Source organism: Camelina sativa, chromosome 17 (genome assembly GCF_000633955.1).
Source record: "Camelina sativa cultivar DH55 chromosome 17, Cs, whole genome shotgun sequence".
NCBI lineage: Eukaryota > Viridiplantae > Streptophyta > Magnoliopsida > Brassicales > Brassicaceae > Camelina > Camelina sativa.
This window is the reverse complement of record NC_025701.1, coordinates 34,936,760-34,959,813: the sequence shown is the minus strand read 5'-3', so window position 1 is coordinate 34,959,813 and position 23,054 is coordinate 34,936,760. Positions and strand designations below refer to the sequence as shown.

Sequence of the window (23,054 nt, the reverse complement as noted above, 5' to 3'; positions counted from 1 at the left end):
ATAACATGACTAAAATTTTTCTAAATTGAATTCAAATGGCACTGAACGAAATTTTAACAAATATTGTATAGAAAGTTAACATTTCAAAAAAATATGTTTACCGGTAAAATTAAAATTCAGTTATTAATTTTTATTATCTTTACATTTTTCCAAACTTGATAAAATAGTAGATTTACTTTTCTCTTTTTAATTATATTTTGTGGCCAAATATGTCATATTATCTATCATTTCAAACTAATAGCATTATCTTAAATTTGTCCTACAATTTAATTTGTCATATCTTCGGACACAGACCTTATCCGGGCTGGCTAATGACTAAATCTTCCCTGATGATTAATAAGTTTGACAGTAAGAAGATAGAAGGAGAACAGTTCAAATTTTAAAATAAAAACAAATAGATAAACAATAGAGTTTAAATCTGAGAGTTCAGAAATTAAAACAACATAAAAACACTGAATTTCAAATACATCAAAATAGCTATTATAGTTGATATGCTTCGGCAGAACTTGACTTTAAACTTCTGTAACTTTAATCGCTGAAAATTTGCTTGTAATGAAATTGATCCTTGCATTATCTGGTGCGTGAACTTTGTTTTTTGAATTTTTAGGCATCTCCAGGTCAACCTTGACTAGAGCTGGTGCATTCTTGACAAAGAACTCTACAATATCAAGCTCATGCCAGTGATTTTTATAGCCGATGATCTTGACTTCATTGAGAAACATGAAAAGATAGTTGTTGTTCTCAATCTCTTCCTTCAGATGAATCTCCCAAAATTCCAATCGGTCTGCATATTCGAAGTTTTGAATCTGTACATAACAAGAAAACTGTATTAATGAACTTATGAAGCCCATTGGTGTATTAATGAACTTATCAACTTACGTCGATCACAAGCCGTTCCACTTTAGGACAGTCTTTGAGGAATTCAGCAATTTCGAAAAGAGTACACAATGATCGAGCGTTAAAGGAAATCTTGAAATCTGTTAAGTTCTCAAACTTGAAAGTACCCTTTCTTTCCAGTCTTCCTCCTCCTACATGTCTTTTTATGAGAGCCTAAAAATTATATGTGTTAATTAAAAGGTTATGAACAGAAAATAATGAAGACATTTATATGATAACAATTGTGAAAATTACATTAAGAATAATGCATGTAAGAAACCATCCAACTAATTTAAGAACAAGGGCTGCATGTAACAAGAAAACTATCTACAGGTTTAAGGAATAAGATCATATTTAGTGAAACTTCTCCATCTAGTAATTTAAATTCAGAATAGAAAATTACCTCAAGAAAGATGTTTGTCGTTGCAAGGACACAAACTTTTGTATAGTCTTTCATGTTAGAAATCACCATGTCAGAAGGATCATAAATATGTCGATTCCTCTTGTAGTGGATATTTGCCTCTTTTAGTGCATCTGTTGTCGAAAATGTTATATTCGTGACATATCCTTCATACTTGAAGTATTCGAGGGTGGGTGCATGCACAACGATGTCGGTGATATTTGTCATAGTAGACAAGACCAACGACTTGAACTTCTTATGATTAAGAGCGGGTATGGTCAATATCCCATAAATGCCACACTCAATTAGTTCAAGCAACTCAAGGTGGATGCAGTTTGTAAAAATTGCATCTACCATCTCTTTCGTTGTCATAGTTCGCGCAAGCGAGAGTTTCTTCAGGAGCTTCAAACCTTCGGGAGAGTTGTTTGGTATTTCATCAAATTTACACCATCGTAGATTCAATACTGTTAGTGTCTTAATAGCTGAGAAATCGATCGGGATCTCCACAACTTCCCTAGATTTTGAGAAATCCAACACTATCTCTTGGATATTTTTACCAATACATGTATTGATCCACGAGGTTACCGACTCCTCCCAATCGATACCTTCGGGACACAAAACAAATCGGTTTATCTCCATTCCTTCGTGTTTGTTAAAAACATTCTGGATGATATTAGTAACCTCTAACTGACTTCGTTCTACAGAAAATATTCTGCTGAAATCAAGATCGAGAGACCTTATCTCTGTGTGCCTGAATAGTTTGGACACAACACGAGTTTGTAAAAGTGATTGGATGGGAAGAAACGACAAGGAACGCACCATAAGTTCATCAGGAAGATTTTGAAGGACTTTGAGTTGTTTGTTTGAGGATTCTGACATTTTGATTTTTTTTTTTTTTCTGGACTTTGGTAGCAAATAAAATGAGCTCAGGAAGATTATGGAGTTTCAAATGTTTGCTAGGGCCATATATATAATTTGAAGTTCAACACACTATAGAGCAACACCTGTCGGTTTTATTAATTACTCTAAAGAAATATATAATAGTTTTTGACTATATTTGACAAAAGTAATTAAATCTTATAACATATGAGCAAAAGTTTTCTAAATTTAATGGATGTGGCCTTGAAAGAAATTATTAAAATTATATAGAAAGTTATCATTTCCAAGACATATATTTATAGGAAAAAATAATCTTTTTATCATTACTTTCAACTTTTAAAATTTCTGTTTCTTTTCTTTACATTTTTCCAAACTTGATAAAATAGTAGATTTATTTCTCTCTTTTAATTCATTATTGTTTGTGTCTAAATATGACATATTATTTGCATTCATAACTAATAAAATTATATTTAAAATTTTCTATAATTTAATTTTGTTTTGTGGTCCAATCCATAACAGATCATATTATTTACGATTATTTACCACTAAAATTAATTATTTTATAACACTTTTTAAGGGTAATTCTCAAAAATAGCACAAATTTAGGTTTTTCTTCCACAATTAGCAGACATTCTTTATTTTTCCAGATTTAGCACACATGTTCTAATTAAATATTTAAACCACTAAATTATTAATTATATTTATAATAAAAATCTTCATTTTATCTCTGCATTGAAATTTATGAGATCTCACTTTCACCACGACCTCTTATCGGAGAACGATTAACCAGTTTCACAAGCAACTAAGCTCAAAGCAAGTATCCCAGATCTCACGCCAATTGATTTTCATCGACGATTGTTGTCACTATGTTTTCGTCGCCGTGTTTGAGTAGCCGTATTCTCACCGCCAATCTGTTCTAGCGTTATCGATCTCGTCGTCTCGTGTTATCTACCGTTCGTGAATTTGATGGATATGATGGAGTCTGTGAAATGAGTGAAAGAAGAGCGAACAAAACCGATAAAGGACACATGAGATTGGGTGGACCTAACGGCTCCAATAAACTAAGATTACCAATCTTTTATGTTTAGGTTGATTCTTTGTAATTTCTCAAATAGTCATGTTCAATTTCATGTTTTCTTTTTCTTTTTGGGAGCACGAAGCATTTGATTTGTTTGAACTGCTCTTAACAAGGACCTTGAATACGAAATTCAGAAATTCAGGAAAGCTTTCGTGAATTCATGATGACCTTCCTAAATAGTGCTTATCTTTGATATTTATGCATGTTTGATCTAATGCACGAGTTATGTGTTGCCACTGAGTTTTTCCTAGTAATTTTCTCATTGTGGTTTGTAGAATCTAAAGAACTGATTTACGATGCTTGCACCTATATGTTGAAATAAAGAATCATGATGGAACACCTCATTTCACAGGTGAACTCGGTAAGATTCTTAAAGATGACAAGTACCTTTTGGAAGAGCAAGTTCAAGCAATCACAAAGCAATGTATCTACATACAACACAAGATGCAAGTTTTCTTTGGACATCTTTAAGGAGTGTGTTGACATTACATATGACTATCTTTTTTTATTTGTTGTTAAGACATGTATGATGGTTGTGAAACATTTTTATATTGTTTTGCTACTTGTATAATGTTTCTTCGCTATAACAATGTCACATGTTTCTATTTGACAAGCCAATAAGTTGTTGAGGTAACTATGATTGAGTTTGCTACAAGTTATCTTTAATTTCAAGAAATTCAAGAAGGATTTTACAAAATTCAGAAAGGATTCCATAATTTTAAAGAAAGGTTTCTTGAACTTCAGGATGACCTTCCTAAAACGTTTGGATTTCATAATGAACTTAAATATGACCTTTACAAAAAGTCTGGATATTAGTAAACACCATGATATGCACAAAAATATATCATTACCCTCTCACTAATGGAGTAATCTTGCACATATCGAGGTAAAACGCCAAAAAGATATATAGAAACACATTTTAAAAAATAATTAGGAAGGATGCGGTAATATTTATGAAGCAAAATTAAAATTTGTGATAGCCTTCATAAAATATTTTTGGAAGACACAAAATCAAATTATTACTCTTATATATCTTAATGTGCACAAAATAAAATCAAATATACCTCACTAAATGGATTAATATGTGATACACTCATTTCTTTAGATTTAGGAGTGAATTTATAATGTTTAGGAAAACTTCATTGATACTTAGGAAGATTTTCCTAAAATATTCAGAAATCCCAGTAATGGTGATGACCAAACTATATGATCATACTCCGCCTCATCAACACTACTAGTCAGCTTCATAACAGACGAAGTATAAGCCGAAGACATCGAAATGACGATGAACTTTTTACTCTTTACCAACTACTTTGTTCTCAATGACATTATATCAAACACTTGATATGAAACTACTTTGGTATCCAAATAAGAGAGAGTAGAACTCAAATACACATTTCAGCTTCAAGATTACCGATGTTTTTCTATTTCATTCACAGTTAAGGTTCCAATACCCAACAATTCAAGCCACCACTCATAATCAGATTTCATTCATTATCAAACAATTCCCAACAGTTCCAATACCCAACAATTCTCAACAGTTCAAATTTAATTCAATAACCAACATTTCATTCACTAGAAGACAAAGCCCAAAGATCTGAGCGGAGGATAAGCTTCAAGTTCTCGTTCACTTCTTTCATCCAACACGACATCTCTGCTTCTACTTCCTATTTTACATTAAAAAGCTCTGGTGGTGGTCTCAAAAGTAAAAACAAAAATCTGTGATTCTAATTAATTAGTATCAATGAGTGGTGGTGGCAATCTCGTCGACGGTGTTTGTCATTGTTTTTTCATCGCCGTCCTTTTTATTCTTCTTCCAATAACCATCACAATCCTCCCACTATTTCTTCTAATCATGACGACAGTAATAACGACGGAGATTTCACCAGAAGATCCACTTTCACCAGAAGCTCCCCCTTCCCCAGAGGCTTCGTCGGAACAGAAGCTATCAAGATCTTCAAAATTTAACAAATCGATAAATTAATGTAAAATTTATAATTTATTTTGTTTTTGAGATAATAATTCACTAATGCTACTTTTGGAATATTTGAGGATGTGTGCTAACTTTGGAATAAAAACTTAGATTAATGCTATTTTAGTGTATTTCTCCTTTTGGGTAATTCTCCATATCATATACATTAGAGAGCAACACATTAGAGAGCAACACATGTCAGTTGTTACATACTCTACTTCAGTAAGCTTTTATGATTTAAGAATTAGTTTTCTACATGTACTTGAGTGAACTTGGAAGAAATTATTAAAAATGTAAAAAAAAGAACATTTCAAAAACATATGTTTATTGGTAAAATGAAGTTTAAGCTTACATTTTTTTTGATCATATCCTCGGACACAGACATAATTCGGACTGGAGAATGACTATATCTTCCCTCATGGCAAATAAATTTGACGACAAAAATGGTAAAAAAAATATGAATTCAAAATTTTAAAATAAACTAAGACATAATTAACAAAGGAGTTTAAATCGGTATGTGCAATTGTCTTTGTTTGTGACGCCCATCGTTAATTTTTAGGATGAGAAGATTGTACATTCTTTTAAAATCCCCCTTGTTTATTATTAATTTGTTGTTCTCTACGACGTCCAATGATAAACCTAAAAGCCGATCTATTACCCTAACAAATATTCAAAACTTTAAATTGTTAGTGGCTAGAGAGATGTTCGGCTTAAACCATAACATGGTAAGCTATGCAAAAACCCCTTAACTTAGTAAGATTACTTACTTTTGCCTCTTCTAGAACATAACAAGTATCATGTGGATCTTCTAGAATCTTCTTGCGTTTTTAGAAAGTTTTAGTTTGGAAATAACTTCTTGTATTATTACTTGTAGCAAACAGTGCACTGCTACTCTAATTTTGTGATTGTGGTCGATATCTATAAGTATGAGATATTTATTAGCTAGGTTTTATAACCCAAATCCAATACTTGTAACGCCAATGCTAGACTAGTTTGATTTCCTTGATTGCCACAACTACTTTTATAACTTCATCCGAAAGAGCTATAAACCCAATAGGTGGAAAGTTTTGCCTAAAAGCTTATACACAAAAGATCTTTAGAGCTTCTTTTTCTGATGGAAACTCCACTTGTTATATATCACTGATACCATGTTAATGCAAAATCTTTATGTTTCCTGTGGTAAATATGACCCTATTTCCAAGACCAAAGCAGCTGATATTAGACAAAGCCTATAGTTGAAGTAGACTCTCCACATCATCATGAATAATAAGAGCCCTCTCGTCATGGATCTTTTATTTCATCACACTTAAATTGAATACCCTAATATCATCTTGGTTTAAAATATCTGCACAAAGTTGCTTTTGTAAGCGCTACTTCAAACAATACTAGTCAAGACCAATCAGATAGGTTTCTCTAAGATTGTTCACAAAACAAGTATACTGAAACCTGTTAGAGAGTCGACTATGTAAAGCTCTGGCAGAGGTACTCTTACCAATGCAGACCATATATTCCAACAATCTTAACTTCCACATATTCTAAATCTAGCAAAGATTCCACTTCCCGAAAATGATTGTCTAGTCCAACCACGCCTTCCAAATAACTACATAGTGTGGCATTAAGTTTATTTAAAACATCTTTTGCAATTTTCTCGATCATTTATGCTTCATTGTCCCTAACAAAAAGAAAACACGAAATTCATGAGGAAAAAAACATAAACAGAACATTTTATGTTTCCTTATACAGAAAGAACCTAATTAGGGCTCCCATCAACAATTAATCACTCACCAAAATATATTTGACCAAACTAAACAATTCAAGGCATTCCAAAACACACAATAATTTTTGATCTAAAAAATTGATATTCAAAACTATATAGTACTCAGATTCCGATTCATCACAACCATAACATACCATAGCAAAATGTATATCAAATATTCTTTACAACCAATAAACACCATTATTGATCATAAGAAAGATAATTTGTACTAAAAAAATTAAACACAAACCAGTTTAATTTGGAAGTGTTCTCCGGCTAGGTTACCCACATAGGTCAAAGCTTGGCTCCATTTTCGCCTTTCCTCCTCTGTTATATGAGCACATGTTGATGTTGCATTGAAAACATTCCCGAATTCTCCTTTCTGTTTCCGTACATCAGAAGGATCTACTCCATAGAAGACACTCATCACTAACATATCATCCAAACACCAACTGGAAGAAACATAGTTCTTCGAGAGTAATACGATTGTGATCCTTGATTTTTTAATCGCTCCTGTGAGATTTGGGGTGATGGTTTGGCTTCTCTCAATCCCTTGAACTTTAAACATAATAATCCCATTATTGTTAAACTGTTTGTGTAAATTACTCAATAAGGTTTACATACATCTGGTCCATGGAAACTCATAAAGACGCCGCGATATCTCCAAGTTAGAAGTGAAGAAGTTAAAGAATTCATGAGAGAGGATCTTAAATCGTTTAAAATTAGAGATTTATGCAGAGTCTATGTTAGGATAAGCCTCGTCTAGAGACAAAAATGGCAAGGCCTGTTCACTTATTGAGAGATAGTGAAATAAGAAAACTCAGAGATTTACCTGTCAGTTTGATTTAGGAATTTTTTTCTTGGCAAGTACAACAAGCTACCACCATATTTATCTTTTATTAACTTTATAAATGGTTTCAGCCTCAGTTTCCACAACGCTCCAATAGAAAAAAAGTAAATAATTAAGTTGACTACAAGAAATATCAAAACGAAATACAAATCTGACGAATTCTTAGGATATTGTTCGTGAACGTACGCAATGGAAGGCACAACATCTTTGCTGGCAACTTGATCAATATTGAGGCGGTATTCCTCTAGCAAACCATCAAGAATCTGCTCAAACTTTTCATCGTGTAGCATCGGCGACTCCAAACTAGCGAGAGTATCAAACTTGGTGGTGAGACTGCGAAGGTATTCATCAATGGTGTTGTTGCCTTAGGTTAAGACTTTAAGTTGATATTTCAGTTGTTGGACATGACTACTACTAGGTTTTGCATAGATCTCGACAAGAGTAGTCCATATTTCAATAGTAGTGATAGTTTGGGAAAGAGTGGGCAGGACACTAAGAGTGTCGGGCCATGCAAGGTACTATAGAGCAATTGATATTTTCGTTGCCACATGACAAAAGCATGATTCGAAGCAGCAAAACCATTAGAGGTAACCGTCAAGGGTGGTTTCTCAGTGGACCATCAAGATGATCAATAAGGCTATAGCCAGCTACGAGAAATCGCACCTGCAGCTTCCACATGAGGTAGTTGATGTCTGTCAATTTTGTGACATTCGTCATGTTGACATGAAGGAGATGTTGGCTGTTGATTGAGATTGCGTCTGTCATTTGTGGTGGATTAGGATTGCCGTTAATTGCATATGAGAGCTAGAGAAAAATATTAAAAAAATAAATTTTTGGTATTTAGGCCTTAGTATCGAAGCTATAATACCATGTATGATGTGAATGTTAACTATAGTGATATAATGATTACAACTAAGGAATTTGGCTAAGAATGCCATTTTTTGGCAAAAACTTATCATAAATGCCAGTTTTTTTCCTTCTCTAAAATGCCAGTTTTTTAATTGAGGGAGTTGCGAGAAAACGACATTACCCCTGCCCTACAAACTGAGAAAAGCGCACACGGGAGAATTCAAAGTGGAGCTAAATTAGAAGAGAGGGAGACATTAATGCCCATGGGACATGCATTAATGGCAGCGGGGCTTGTTCCATTAGTTGTTTTATGGGGTTAATAAAGAGTTAATGGTAGTGAATGCAACAATTGTTTAGGGATAAACCTAAACAGATATAAAGAAAGCGATTGGCGAGGAGAAGGTGGAGTAGGTGGTGGTCGGAGAATCGCAGGTATGTCTTCACATTTAATATGGCTTCAGCCAAAGAAACATGTCCACTCACATTACGATTAATTTGGTCAGTTGCGAGAGAATGTTCTTGTGGGGCAAAAATTGCATTCATTGTGTTATTCAATGTGTTCCATGTTTCTGCAGATGGACGGTAGAGTGTGTCTGCTTGTGGGTGAGTGGACATGTTCATATACGGGGGTCTGGGAGTTTGTTGTCCGTCATGGGAAAATGACAAGATTTTTGTCTATAGGCAAATAGACTACATTTGCAGGGTTGAAGGCATAGATAGTATAGCTGTTGGGGGTCAAACATGAGGAAAGAAATATAGAGTTAAGCTTCTGGCACCCAGGAGAAACAGTTGTCTTCACACAAGGTAAGATACCCCCTGTTTCAGTAGGTAGTGAGGTTGAGTTTGAGCAGTCTAAATCAAAGAATAAAGAGGGTGGTGGGCTGTCTTTGTATGTTTCGATCAACAAGGAAAAGGTGGTTTCAGTCGATGATGGACATACCATGTTGTCTATCGGGAAAGAGAACAATGTGGACAATGTTGGTGATGATGGACATCTTGGGATGTCGATAGAATGTGGACAAAAAGCCGGAGAGAACATGTTGTCTACTTGTGGTCGAGCCATTATGGCTATAGATTGTAGATATAACGGTGAGGTGAACGATCTGTCCATCTTGCAAGAAAACAACAATTTGTCGGCGCATGCAATTATGAGTCTTGCTGAAGAATGTGCAAATTTGGACGATGATGACGACGTAGTGTTCTTAGAGTATTTCAGGAATGTTGAAGAAGTCCACCGTGAGGTAATGGTCCACAAGAAAGCAGACAATGGGTGCTGAAATGATGGAAGCTTAGGTGACAAGAGTGGGAAGAGGAAAGGATTGGAAGAGAATGGGAACCCTAGTACAAAGATGAAGGTGAGTTCGATGAAAACAATTGATGATATTGTAGAAGGGTCTAATACTTGTGGGAAAATTGTGGAAGAGGAAAATGGCCATTGGACACTATAATGGGAAAACCGTCTAAAACTGCAGACCATTTATAAGAGGGGGAGGGTCGAGCCGAGATGGTAGACTATGTTGATATAAGAGGAGCATCAGTGGGGAGATGTGACGATGAGCCTGAGTATAATTTTGACGAGTGGACCAAACAGATTAACAAATAATACCCAGCAGACTAGGATCCTTACAAGGGTAGGGTTGACAGGGAAATGGAACCCATAGATTTTAGACTTGGGATAGAGTTAGACGAGCGGTTACTTGAGCAGGACGTTTTAGGGCATGATATCGGAGGAACTAGCGGGGAGTGATAGTGCCATACAATCCATCTCTATTGGGTGATGCACCACCAGTGAGTGATAACGTCACAGGTCAGTCGTAGGCACCTCTTGGCAGTCTATATGACGGGATGAATGATGGCTTAGTCTTGGTTGAGCGAGGAAACGAACACATGACATGTATCCGGAGTAACAAAGCAATTATAAGGGAAGACGATCCTCATCTTTTTAATGATGCTCCTCCCATGCATGATAATGTCTGAGGAGCGCCAAACGAAGAAAGGAACATGGATCTTAAAATGGCAACTGATGCATTATATGTTGGATATATATTTGCAAACAAAAAGGAGATGCATAAGATGCTATCACTTTATGCGACCCCATCAGCTTTTTACATAAAACGTTAGGAAACTGGTTAAACCTACCATCAGCTTTTTACATAAAACGTCAAGAGTCTGGTTAAACCTAAAAAAATTAATGATATGTCTATAATTTGTCTCTCGTTAACATGTTTTATTCATGCATTTAGCTAGAATAACTCATTGTTTTGCATCATTTTATGGTCTCTTCTATAGACTTTGCATGTTTAGGTAGTTCTTGCATCATCTTTGCATACATTGTGCATTTTCGAGTATTTCAGGTGTTTAGCAGATGTCCGGACTATTGGAACCAAATGAGGCTGAGACATGCGACTCGACCAAGCATGCTCGGAATGGACGTCATGCGACTCGACCTACACTACCCAGCGACCCAACCTTCCACGTACTTGATCGAGTCGAGTGAATATTTTGCTTTGGGATTCAGCTTTCGCCGTCTTCATTAAAGTTGTAGGTAATTGAGTCATATTTCCAATGACGTTTATTTCAAACGTCATCGGAGGCGTGGTTCAAGAGTTATCAACGTTTTAGTGGATGCAAAAAAACTCAGCTCGAGTCGACACCACTCCACTCGACTCAGCTCGAGTCGACGCCACTCCACTTGACCCAGATCGATTCGACACCACTGAATCGACTGCACACGTCAGGAAGAAAGACGCTTCGACTTAGCCAATCCGATTCCCGAACCGACGCTCGATCCTGGGTTTTTCATGTTTTACTATAAATACATTTTGTTAAGTTTTTACTAGGAGATATCGTTTTTCCTTGAGGTTTACCTAGCCACCTTAAACGTTTCTGATTTTGTAATCCATATATCTTTGAAGTTATTTAGTGTTTACACTTGATTTCTTCTAAAAAGTTGTTCATCTCATTTTTATCTATCTTATGATGATTGATTCAATGTTTTCAGAGTTTGCTTCCTTAATGGTTGTTTCTGGATCCGATTAGTGTTAGAGTTCTTGAGGATGGGTTAGATTTGGTGGAGGATCTTAGTATGTAGGGTGTTAAGTATAGATTCGTGTGATTCCCTTCTGGACTAGAGTATTAATACTAGTTTCTCTCTGATCAATTGGAACTAATTCTTAGACATTTCCACACCCAAAAGGTGTTTGATGAAATGTCTGACCAACTAGTGCCAGAGACCTACATTCCTAGCCTAAGATATTAGTTGTATAGGGTGTTTGTTGACGTGAATGAACTGGGTCGTTATGCCTAGGTTTGGTAGTGTTTGAATCTGAGTAGCTTCTGCCAACAGATTGGATTAGCTAAGTCGTGATGTTCATTTTCTAGGGATAGTTTGCTTGTGGCATATTGAACATTTTGTATACTAGGAGACTCCGCCGACATCAATTATTCCCATCTTGTAGACTTCTATCTTTCTGATTTTTATTGCATTCCTGAGACTGTTTTGGTTCTTGTTGTTTAGTTCACGCTTAGACTCGTTTCTGCTTTTACTCATGTTTACTTCTTGTCATGTATTCTCGTTTCTAGTTCGGTAGCTCATTTCCGTTTTGCATTCTGATCACTTTAGGATTGTTAGACATAAAACCACTCTTTGAATTGGCTTGACTTGTGATTTCTTGATTGCATCTTGAGTGGTAGCATCATCCCATTTGGATTGACACCTTAAGTATTACAACCAAATAATGTTAATTGAACCTGCTAGGATAGACATACAAAAATCATAGTTTCAATTAACCGTCTGTACAGTCCGTTCAAAATATTTCCTCCCCCATGAGTAGTTGAAAAATGCGTCCAAGTCCATCAACATCTCTGCTATTTCCTTGGTTGCCCTAACCTTTGAGGAGTTGTATACAAGTATACCCTCAACAATTACAATGAGGGCAAGCCGTAGACGACATTTTCCATCCATTCTATCAGCTTTAGGCAACAACTTGTCCCGCTTCCACATGTAAACAATATCCCAAATGGAGTGAGATTCTTATGGTCTAAACAGAGAGTACCAGTAAGGTTGATCCCTTTCGACTGGCATTTCCAAAATTTTCGTATGTATATTGTGAAGGATAAGGTCTACAATTGAGACCTGTTAAGAGTCCAAACTCTCGGACGGAGAACCAGATCGGGTGAAGACTTATCGCACTAGCAAGCAAATGGAGCAAACACAGAAAAAACATACTGGATCGGCTGATTCTTATTCGGGATCAACCGATCCCGAACCCGAAGCAACTTTTCCTTTTCTGTTTTAAACCGACTTTTAGGGTTTTATTTTAGTATTTAAACACGAGGCTTGACCTTTAGAAAGACAACTTTTATTCTACGCAGATTTTGAGTACTTGTAAACTTTGGGAAAAGATCTCTAATCCTCTTTAACACTTTGGAGAAGATTTCTAAACCCTATTTTCTATTCTTTTGCAATTCAATTAGGTTTTCTTCATCATTGATTTGCTGTTCTTTTATCTCCATGTCTGAGTAGTTATTCTATTGGGTTTCGGGTTTCAAAGGGGTTTATGATTCTCTAACAATGGTGTTTTAGATTTGGGGATTGATTTCTTTTGTTCTTCATCTATTGTTGTTCTTAAAGCCTAAACTAAATTAGCTACCTAGTTTATGATCATAAGTTTCATTCATCATGGCACCGAAAGTGTTGTTGAGTTGCTAGAAAAGAACATATGTGAGAAGGGTGGACCTTAGCGAAGGGAAGTTGAAGTTGAGGCACCTTGTGAACAGATCAAACCTAAACTTTTATTGCTTGCTTGGTTTGCTAGGTCCAAACGACGGTTTAGGGTTTAATAGATTTCTTTGCATAGATAGTTAATGTTACGGAAGTAGGTTAGCTTTACAACCGTGATTTGAGTTCTAGAACGGTGCTTAACGCATCCCTATCTAATCACCTTAGTCCGAGATTATATTCTCCATAGATTCCCTGCACCCAATATTTCCTTTTTGATTTAAAACAGCTTATATACTTTCCGTTTTGTTAAGATTACTTGTTTCACAAAACTTCCTCTTTTGTCTTAGTTATATTTTATCTTCATAATTTCATAGTGAATTGTTAGGTCTCTGTGGATTCGATCCTGAAGTGTTACAACGATACCACTAGATCGTGGTTGGGTGCACATTAGATTTTAATTGACCTTCTGATCAGTTCAGCAAATACTCTGGCTTGGAGTACGAGTTTATACGACCTCTAGCAGGATAACAATTAGTAGCGAATAATATAGAAAGGAGTAAGGATGCCTCAATATCCTGATGGCTTCCTATGAAACTGCTTCGCTTTTGATATTCTCCTGAGGGAACTGGTCCAGAGAAGGCAAGACATTCCTAGCGTCTTACCTCCAATGGGGAGGAGTTTGTAATTTTGTCCACAATGAAAGCAACAGGAAATGGACAAGATTTAAAAATGAATGCAACAAAAATCCACCACATGTCAACCAGAAGATGGATATCTACCTTTGTTGTTGGATGAGGTCCACTAACGGCAAAACAGACCCAGTATCATCGTCCTCTGCCGACCTGCAATGGGGAGAAGTTAGTTTGCTGCAAACTCAAATATACAAGTTGACCAAATGAAAACAACAGTTATTCTAACAAAATGTCCACAAGGAAATGGACATATACCTTGGCCTCTAGAAGTTGTCTATCGAACGGACAACATTAGCAGCTTCTACGTCGGCACCCGACCTGCAAAGGGGAGAAGTTGGTATGTTGTTAGTAATGATTCAAACATTAAGAAGTAAGTGTGATGGACATGTACCTCGAATGTCGATTCTGGTCCATAAAAGGATCAAGTTGCCTGCTAGACCTGCTTCGTTATAAGACCTGCAATAAGAAGTTTTTTTGCCTAAACTGATATGATCCACTACATGATAATAATGAGACAGGAAATGGTGGACATATATACCTTAGTTGTATGTTCTTGTCCTCCAGAAGAACCAAATTTCTAGAGCATGAGTCTTCATCAGACCTAAAATGGAGAGTAGTTGGGATACAATTTGAACTTGAGCAAACGATATGATCTGATAAAATGAAAAGGAGGACAGAATAATAAACCTAGACTGTTGGATTTGGTTGTCACCGATAGGAGGAACAACATTCCCAGCGCCATCTTCTTCATCAGACCAGTACAGAACAATAAACAAGTTCTTCAGGGTCGAGTGCTATTAACAACCTAAACGAAAGACCAAACCTAAACACATGGTAATTGTGGAAAAATCTGATTTTTTGGATCGGGTCAACTAAAGGATATGACCTGCACGATAGACACACTGTGTGGTTAGCATTGGCCTAAAATTGGAAAGGTAGATATGGTGGACCGTTTACAAATTATGGGAAAGCGCTGGTGGAGCGATATGGTGGACAAAAAAAAATTGATAGACCCCAACCAAAATGGCCATAAGAGATTTGGTCTACCTAGAACGTCAAATGCACACAAAATAAATGGACAAAAAATGGGTTGTTAGGTCATGTCTATCAGATCGGTTGTCTAGCCTAGTTCAAACTGTTTAGTGTAAAAACCACATAATGCACAATAAAATAAACGGGTTCTAGTCGTTGAACAACCGATTTACCTTTGTCCGAGGCGGTGGTCAGATCTTCCTGACTAACAACGCCCTCATCTAACTCCAACTTAACATTGAAGCCAAGTAAAGTTAGGGTAAACTAAAATTAAACAACAACATAAAGCGAAAAAGGGCAAATTTGTTCAAAATCATACTAAGCGTCAGGTTTATGAACATTAGAACTAGAAGCCGAGGCTTCCCCTGTCGCGGCGGCTGGAGGCAACGGTGGAGGATTACCCCATAGAAGGGTTTGGATGAAGAAATTCATCACTTCCAGACTCTAAATCGAACGGTTTCGGAGAATCTCATCTTTTATTAATTTTTTCCACTTAAATAACTTAAGTATCGCGATCGAAGGGGGAAGGGCAAACAGGTATTTTTTGAACCATTTGTGGCAGGCGGAAAAAGGGTTTCACGAAAGTGGCATAGGAGATAAAGATTGCCAATGTTCATGGTAGGATAGGCAAATTTCTCTTACAACTATATATAGTGAGATACAAGGAGGTTAGCTAATATTACCAATATACATAAATACTCTTAATACCGATGTGATACATTCTCTACAGTTTTATGTATCGACAAAAGAAACGTTCCACAAGTTGCTTGTTACCCAAGAACGTGGAGAGACAGCTCAAGAACTGCGGCGATAGCTACATTGTGTTCCTTTGCATTTTGCAGTCGCCGAAGTGTGTGAGAGGGAAACCTAAAAAGAACAGGACCAATACTCTCTAAAAAGTTCGAGCTTCTTTGTTTGTATAGTGCAGTTATTAGGCTCGGTTAAGTTTGATTATTGATTTTTATAATTTTTTGGACATCAAGCTTAATTATTCGTTATTTGATGGGAATCTAGCGAGAAATGCCATTTTTGGAATGAAACTTTTACAAAATGCCATTTATAATTTTTCTTGTTGAGAATGTCATTTTCTAATTTCATGCCATATAAGAAAAAGATGAAATTACCCATGAACTAAATGAGGAGATTTTTTTTTTTTAATTTTGGGACTATCTGTGGAGGACAAGTATCATCACTCAAGCAGATTTAGTCCACTAAATAGATAGACGAACAAAGTTGTGGTGGACAAAAATATAGTTGGGGTTGAATTTGGTCCACAGGAGACACACACTTTTAATACGTCAGCATATCAGCAAGGTGGACAAGTTATTTTGGTAATGATGGACAAGTAGAGTACAACCAAGCGGATTTGGCCCACAAAAAAGATCGATGGAAACAATTGGAATGGACAAACATGTCCGGTTGTTGAATCTGGTCCACCGGATCTGGTCCATCGAGAGACAATAAACTATGGATCATGGATCTAGTCCACCGGAATTGCATCAGATGTGTCTTTTAAATCGCAAATTTCTGGAACAAATGAATTAGATGGAGGTTTGAACTGAGAGAGATGGATGTTTGGAAAGAGAGAGTTGGAGGTTTGAAAAAATGGAAGTTTAAAGAGAAAGAGTTGAAGTTTTGGAGGTTTAAAGAAAAAAAAGAATGGTGGCTGAGAGAGATGGAGAGATGAAAGAAAGAGAAACATAAATGTAAAAGAATTGTTAACATGAATGTAAAAGAATTGGTTAAGGGTAATTTTGTATTTTTAAATGTGTCAATAGTGGGTCCTATGGCACTTTAGAGAAGACTCAATTGAAACTGGCATTGACCATAAACTTTGTTATTGTACATGACACCATCAATAAATTTCTCTTACTTGATTATGGTGTGCATTTTGAATTTAAGGAACATTTATTAGCTTATTTCAATATAATAAATAAATGATAAATTTTCTCTAAATATATTTCTCTCTCTCTCAATCCCTCCCTTTTTTTTGGGAGAATCTAATATGGGAAAATCCAGTAAATTGAGCTTTAATTAGTGTATAATATATTACAGAAAAAATAGTGATGGTAGAGTTTTTGTTAGGATTGTCATTTTTTTTAATGATTTTACTTTAATGTGCACGTGTGAATGATGGTTAGATTGGGGATATGAGCGGATTGATCATTTCCTCATTTAATAACTTCAAAATACGCAACATTAAACCATATACAATCTCTGATATATATTCCACATAAACAAATTCAAAAATTGACATCCCAAATTTGAGAGTAGCATGAAATAGGTTCCTCTTTTGTACATATATAAAGCATAATATCCTCATATATTTAGATTAAGCCTAAAATAATAAAAATGTTTTGTGTCCTAACCAAAACAATTAATACAATGAAATAACATACATGTGAAGAAACTTTTTTTGTTTTTTTGATATTACATAAGCAGGAACTTGCTTGATATTAATTTTTAGTCATCCTCATGGGTAATATCTTCATCTCTGTCTTTGGACAACATAGATTCAGATGTGTTTCCCTCTTCATTGTCTTCATTGTCGGATGCTTCGCCTAATTCAGATTCTGATGTCCAGTTCGCAAAATAATCGTCGTCTTCTTCATCTATCCGCATATGGAACCCATTACTCGATTCTTCTTCATCTATTCGCATATGGAACCCATAAGTCGGTGGAGGAGTATCATAAGCTATGGGTGTAGAAGTTATCCTCAGACGCTTCCTTGTTACAGATTTGTTGTTACCATTATCACCGATACCCTCATCTTTCTCTTCAGACGTTTCTCTAGATTCATATTTGTAACTTTCTTCATCATCTTCTTTGTCAGATGTTTCACCGGATACAGAATTAGATCTCCCGTTAGCTACACTGTCATTGTCTTCTTTAGCAGACGCTTCACATGAATCAAATTCAAATATCCTGTTAACGACACTATCATTTTCTTCTTCTTCTCTCTTGTCTAAGGTTTCATCGTATTCATTTTTGCTTCCATTGATTACGTTCGTCAAGATCTTGACACCACATTCAATAATGTCCAAAACTTGGTTTGTGCTTCTGAATTCGAGCACTATCTTTCTGCTCACTTCAGAGGGGTCTATAGATGTCAAGCTAGACTGAAATATCAATAGATGTTTCATTCGGTACTCAAAGACTTTGGAAAGGTAGAATTTCATGTCAGTGGAGTTCACTGAGTTCCCGATGACTTTGCAATGACACAATAGCTCTAATTCCATATATTTTATGAATTGATGGTTAGGTGAAATCACGACACAAACCTTTATTATGTTGAAAGCAGGATCATGAATTGTTATGGAATTTCCTGTGACTCGGTGATCAAAATCTGCAGGTACTTCTCCTCCAGGTAAAAGAACCCATCTGTAAACAAACGATCGTTTGGTAATCGCTTGTCGTGCTTGTCCACCCAATTTGATGCAATTAGTGAATCTAAGCACTGCATTTGGAGTGTTCAAAGGGTTACTTACTCTCTCCAGTGATTCACAATCTTCTGCGCTTAGCAATTCGAGGGAGCTAGGGAGCTCTGGCAATGACTCGAGTCTTTTGCAGCCTGTTAAAACAAGGAATAATAGATTATGAAGACCTTTGATGCAACTTGTAATCCTTTCAATACCACTATTACTCAGGCTTATACGTGATATATTCGTGGGGAGATCTGTTGAGAATGTCTTGAGATTTTTATTGGAACATAAATCAAGAGTAGTAAGACGGGAGCATTGCAGAAGTGATGCTGGGAGTTCTTCTACCCCTGTATCGTAGATCTCAATTTCTGTAGTGTTGGTTGGAATATCTGGAAGTGTTCTAAGTCGTAAGCTTTGAAACATCCAGATCCTTTCTAGGGATGCAAGGTTAATGAGAGTTGGAATGACTTCTAGACTTTTGCAGCTAGTTATTCCTAGGTAATCTAGTTTATGAAGATTCACAATTGAGGATGGAATCTCTACCAAAGCAGTGCAACTATTAAGATTCAAGCTCTCTAGATTTGTAGCGTTTGAAAGATCTGGAAGTTCCTTCAAATGATATGACACAGCAAGATTCATCGTCTTGAGATTTGCAAGCAGCTGAATGTAAAAAGAAGCGCATAGTGATAAAGTTAGTTTGATCCATTTCATTTTTATATGTTGTTATTTTAGTATTGCCAATATGAAAATATCAATTTTCTTGTTTCCCATTAACATTTGATACACGTAAATAACTAACCTGAGTTCCTTCCCATAGCCTTTCGAGCTGGCTATATGCCATATTGAGTTCGACAAGATTCTCTAGACAAAGTTTATTAGGAAGACTCTTTCTCGGATATGCCTCCCAATGTAGTAACCTTAAGCGACGTGGAAGCTCCATCTCCTTTGGAATGTGCAGTTGTCTTTTTTCATTACGCATCCCATTGTACACTTTCAGGAATGCAAGATTGTACATTTTTTCAAAAGCTGTCGCACATATCCTTAATTCACTGATCATAGATACGTCAAATGATACACCTAAAATTGATCCATTACCCTAATAAATATCAAAAACTGTGATTGTTAATTACCATGGATTTTGCATAACAACAAAGAGTATAAATACAAAAAAAAAGGTTTTGGAAATAGAATACTTACTTTTGCCATTTCTAGAACATAACAGATGTCATTGGCATTGACTAAAATCTGACGTTTGGAGCATTCTTGTTTGGAAATGACTTGTCTAGCCATTACTTGTAGCAAATGGTGCATTACCACTATATTACTTTCACGTTGTATGAGATATCTTTTTGTTAGGATTTTCAACCCAAGACTAACATCCAAGTCAGTTTTTGCCAGCATGGTTATCACATGATCAACATGTGCATAATTCAAGAAGACTGCAATGAGGAGAAATAGAACTTGGTCTTTCTCATGTAAACTCTCATAGCCCACTTTTAATACACTCTCAATTCTTCCATCAAGAGACTTTTTCAACCTTGGTAGTTCATCTATCCAACCAGCCTTACTCTTTCCCCGCAATGAAGACCCCAAAACATGTAGACCCAATGGAAGATTACCACAAATTTTAACAACTTCATTTGTAAGCTTCATAAATTCATCCGATGGAGACGTTTGCTTAAAAGCAGACATACAAAAGATGGATAGAGCTTCGCTTTCCGATGGAAAACCCACTTGGTATATATCATTGATACCATGTTGTTGCAAAATCTCTTTGTCTTCAGTGGTCACGATGACCCTACTTCCAGGACCAAACCACTCGATATTAGCCAAAGCTTCTAGTTGCACTAGACTCCCCACATCATCAAGAATGATAAGAATCCTCTTGTCATGTAGCCTGTCTTGTTGGCATATCTTAATACTATTTAGGTTCAAAACCTTAGAAAGAAGCTGTTCTTGTAAGTGCAACTTTAAACCAATGTCATCAACTCCAATCTTACAGTTTTCCTTCAAGTTGTCCATAAAACAAGTAAGTTGAAACCTGTTAGAGAATTGATTGTGTAAAGCTCTGGCAATTGTACTCTTACCAATGCCTGCAGGACCAGATATTCCAACAATCTTAACTCCAACATAACTAAAATCTAGCAAAGACTCCATTTTCGTCAGATGACTATCTAGTCCAACCATTCCATCAAAATCCCTAGACGATGTGAAGTGCAGTCTATCTGAAACATCTTTTGCAATCTTTGCAATCATTTTAGCTTCATTATCCCTAAAAAAAAAATGATGAAAAACATTCCAAAAGACATTTGAAGAAAGAAACAATTAAATACTACACTCCGAAACTGATTTGGCCAAAATAAACAATTATACACGCTCCAAAGTGGAAGCGATAACGAACATACCATTATGATTAAATACCACGAATGACGAAACATAATAGGGAACCAAAAGATCTACTACTTTAATTCTTGTTTCAAAAATCGCTAATATCCACACCAATATAGCGAGAACTTGTCCATCTCTAATTTTTTATATATGTTTGAATGTTTCTCTTATGGATCAGTGGTGTCTTTGAGAACCTTAAGTGAGGAAATGGTCAAACAATGATATTTCATTTCAAAACATATGTCAGTTGGGAAACCATTGCTAATTGGCAGACTAAAGATATAAAATAATTGTCAATGTACTAATATTAGCGTAAAGACTCGCCCAAGTTCAGACAGCATAAATAAGTCTTTGTTGACCCTTAACTTGTCTTTTGAACATTTATATAGTCACCTTCATCACCTATACGGCAAAACCCAACTACAACTAGTAGTATGTAACTCATTAAGTACTCATTGACTTTGAGCTAATATATGAACTTATTTTGTTAACTTTACTTTTGAAAACAATCCAACTGTCATCAGCTTATTCATTTGTGTCATCAATAAACATGAACGGTTGAACCACGACTAATTTTCTCTAATTTAATTATTTCTTAGTAAAAACAATTTACATATCAATCCATCTAACATCTAAGTTCTCAAAAAAAAAAAATAATAATAATAATAATAAACTAGACGAAAATCAAGCCTAGGCAAAACACCAAATTATTTACGCCTTGAAGATTAAAAAAAAAAACATAAGAAAAAATATATAACAATGATCTAACTCAAATTTTCACAACTCATGTATATCATCCCTCAGAAAATATCATAGAGAAAATAAACACGAACCAGTTGTGTTCTCCGGCTATGTTGCCCACATAGGTCAAAGCTTCGCTCCATTTTTTTCCATGCTCCTTCGTTTTTCGAGCACAAGTTTCCTCGAAAGCGATCCCAAAATCTCCGGTTTGTTTCCGCACATCAGAAGGATCAACTCCATAGAAGACAGTCATCACTATTCGACCTACCTCGTCTTTGCACTTCAAAATCTCCAATAGCTCATCCAAACACCACTTGGAAGAAGCATATTTCTTCGAGATCACTACGATCGAGATCCTCGATTCTCGAATTGCTTGTGTGAGAGCAGAGGGGATGTTATGGCTTCTTTCGATCCCATTGTCATCGAACATCGTGATACCATTGTGGTCAAACTGGTTGCGTAAATGGCTGAGAAAAGTTTTACGGACGTCTGGTCCATGGAAGCTCGTAAAGACATTGTAACTCCAAGTGCGAGGTGAAGAAGAAAAACAAGAAATAGCCATAAGAGAGGATTCGAGTGTTTGAAATTCACAGATTTAGATAGATGTGTTATGGAGTAGAAAATGGCAAACCGGTGCAAAGTAAACGAAAGGGAAAAACGAGTGAATTCATTAAACAAACATATGTAAGAGAAGAAGAAAAAGAAAGTCAATGATTCCCCACAATGTGTTTCTGGAAGTGCGCAAAAACATTGACTTGAAAATGAGAGAAGAAAGTCTTAAAAGACTTGAAAATAAAAACAAAGTTATTTACTTAATTAGGTATTGAGCTCTTTTATTCACTCCCTCTTGATTAACCAATCAAAATACAACAAATTGTCATGTCATATCATATTTATAAAATAAATCAAAATTAAGAGAAAAAGACAAAACAAGTTAAGGAAACCAATTCTTTAGATTTTTTATTAAGGAAAATATGTTGGTTTAGGTTTATAAAATAAAAAAAAAAATACTTAGAGTTTAGAACTTTAGATTTTACAATTAAACTAAATCATATCTAGGTTTGGGTTTACAAAAATGTGGTTAGGGTTTAGTTTTTACAATTAAACAAATATGTCGGTTTGGGTTTACAAAAGAGTGGTTAGAGTTTAGGGTTTAGATTTTACAATTAAATGAAATTATATGTCGGTTTGGGTTTACAAAAGAGTGGTTAGAGTTTAGGGTTTAGATTTTACAATTAAACGTAATTATATGTCGGTTTGGGTTTACAAAAGAGTGGTTAGGGTTTAGATTTTAAAATTAAGCAAAATTATATGTCGGTTTAGGTTTATAAAATAGTGGGTAGGGTGTAGATTTTACAATAAAAAATTTATATTTTAATTTGGGTTTATAAAAAG

The 23,054-nt window shown here is 35.6% G+C and overlaps 2 protein-coding genes across 2 annotated transcripts; both read right to left on the bottom strand.

Moving 5' to 3' along the window:
• Positions 460 to 8,101, bottom strand: LOC104758985 (FBD-associated F-box protein At1g61320-like). The gene is made up of 4 exons (XM_010481962.2): positions 7,998 to 8,101; positions 1,280 to 2,201; positions 880 to 1,050; positions 460 to 806 (listed from the first exon to the last, which is right to left on the bottom strand). Exons 1-4 carry the CDS (start codon positions 8,099 to 8,101, stop codon positions 513 to 515), a joined length of 1,491 nt encoding a protein of 496 aa, XP_010480264.2. The 3' UTR covers positions 460 to 512.
• Positions 17,440 to 22,369, bottom strand: LOC104758983 (disease resistance protein ADR2-like). Its single transcript, XM_010481957.1, has 4 exons — positions 21,752 to 22,369; positions 19,728 to 20,802; positions 19,330 to 19,626; positions 17,440 to 19,190 (listed from the first exon to the last, which is right to left on the bottom strand). The coding sequence occupies exons 1-4, from the start codon at positions 22,219 to 22,221 to the stop codon at positions 17,571 to 17,573; spliced, it is 3,462 nt and encodes a 1,153-aa protein (XP_010480259.1). The 5' UTR covers positions 22,222 to 22,369; the 3' UTR covers positions 17,440 to 17,570.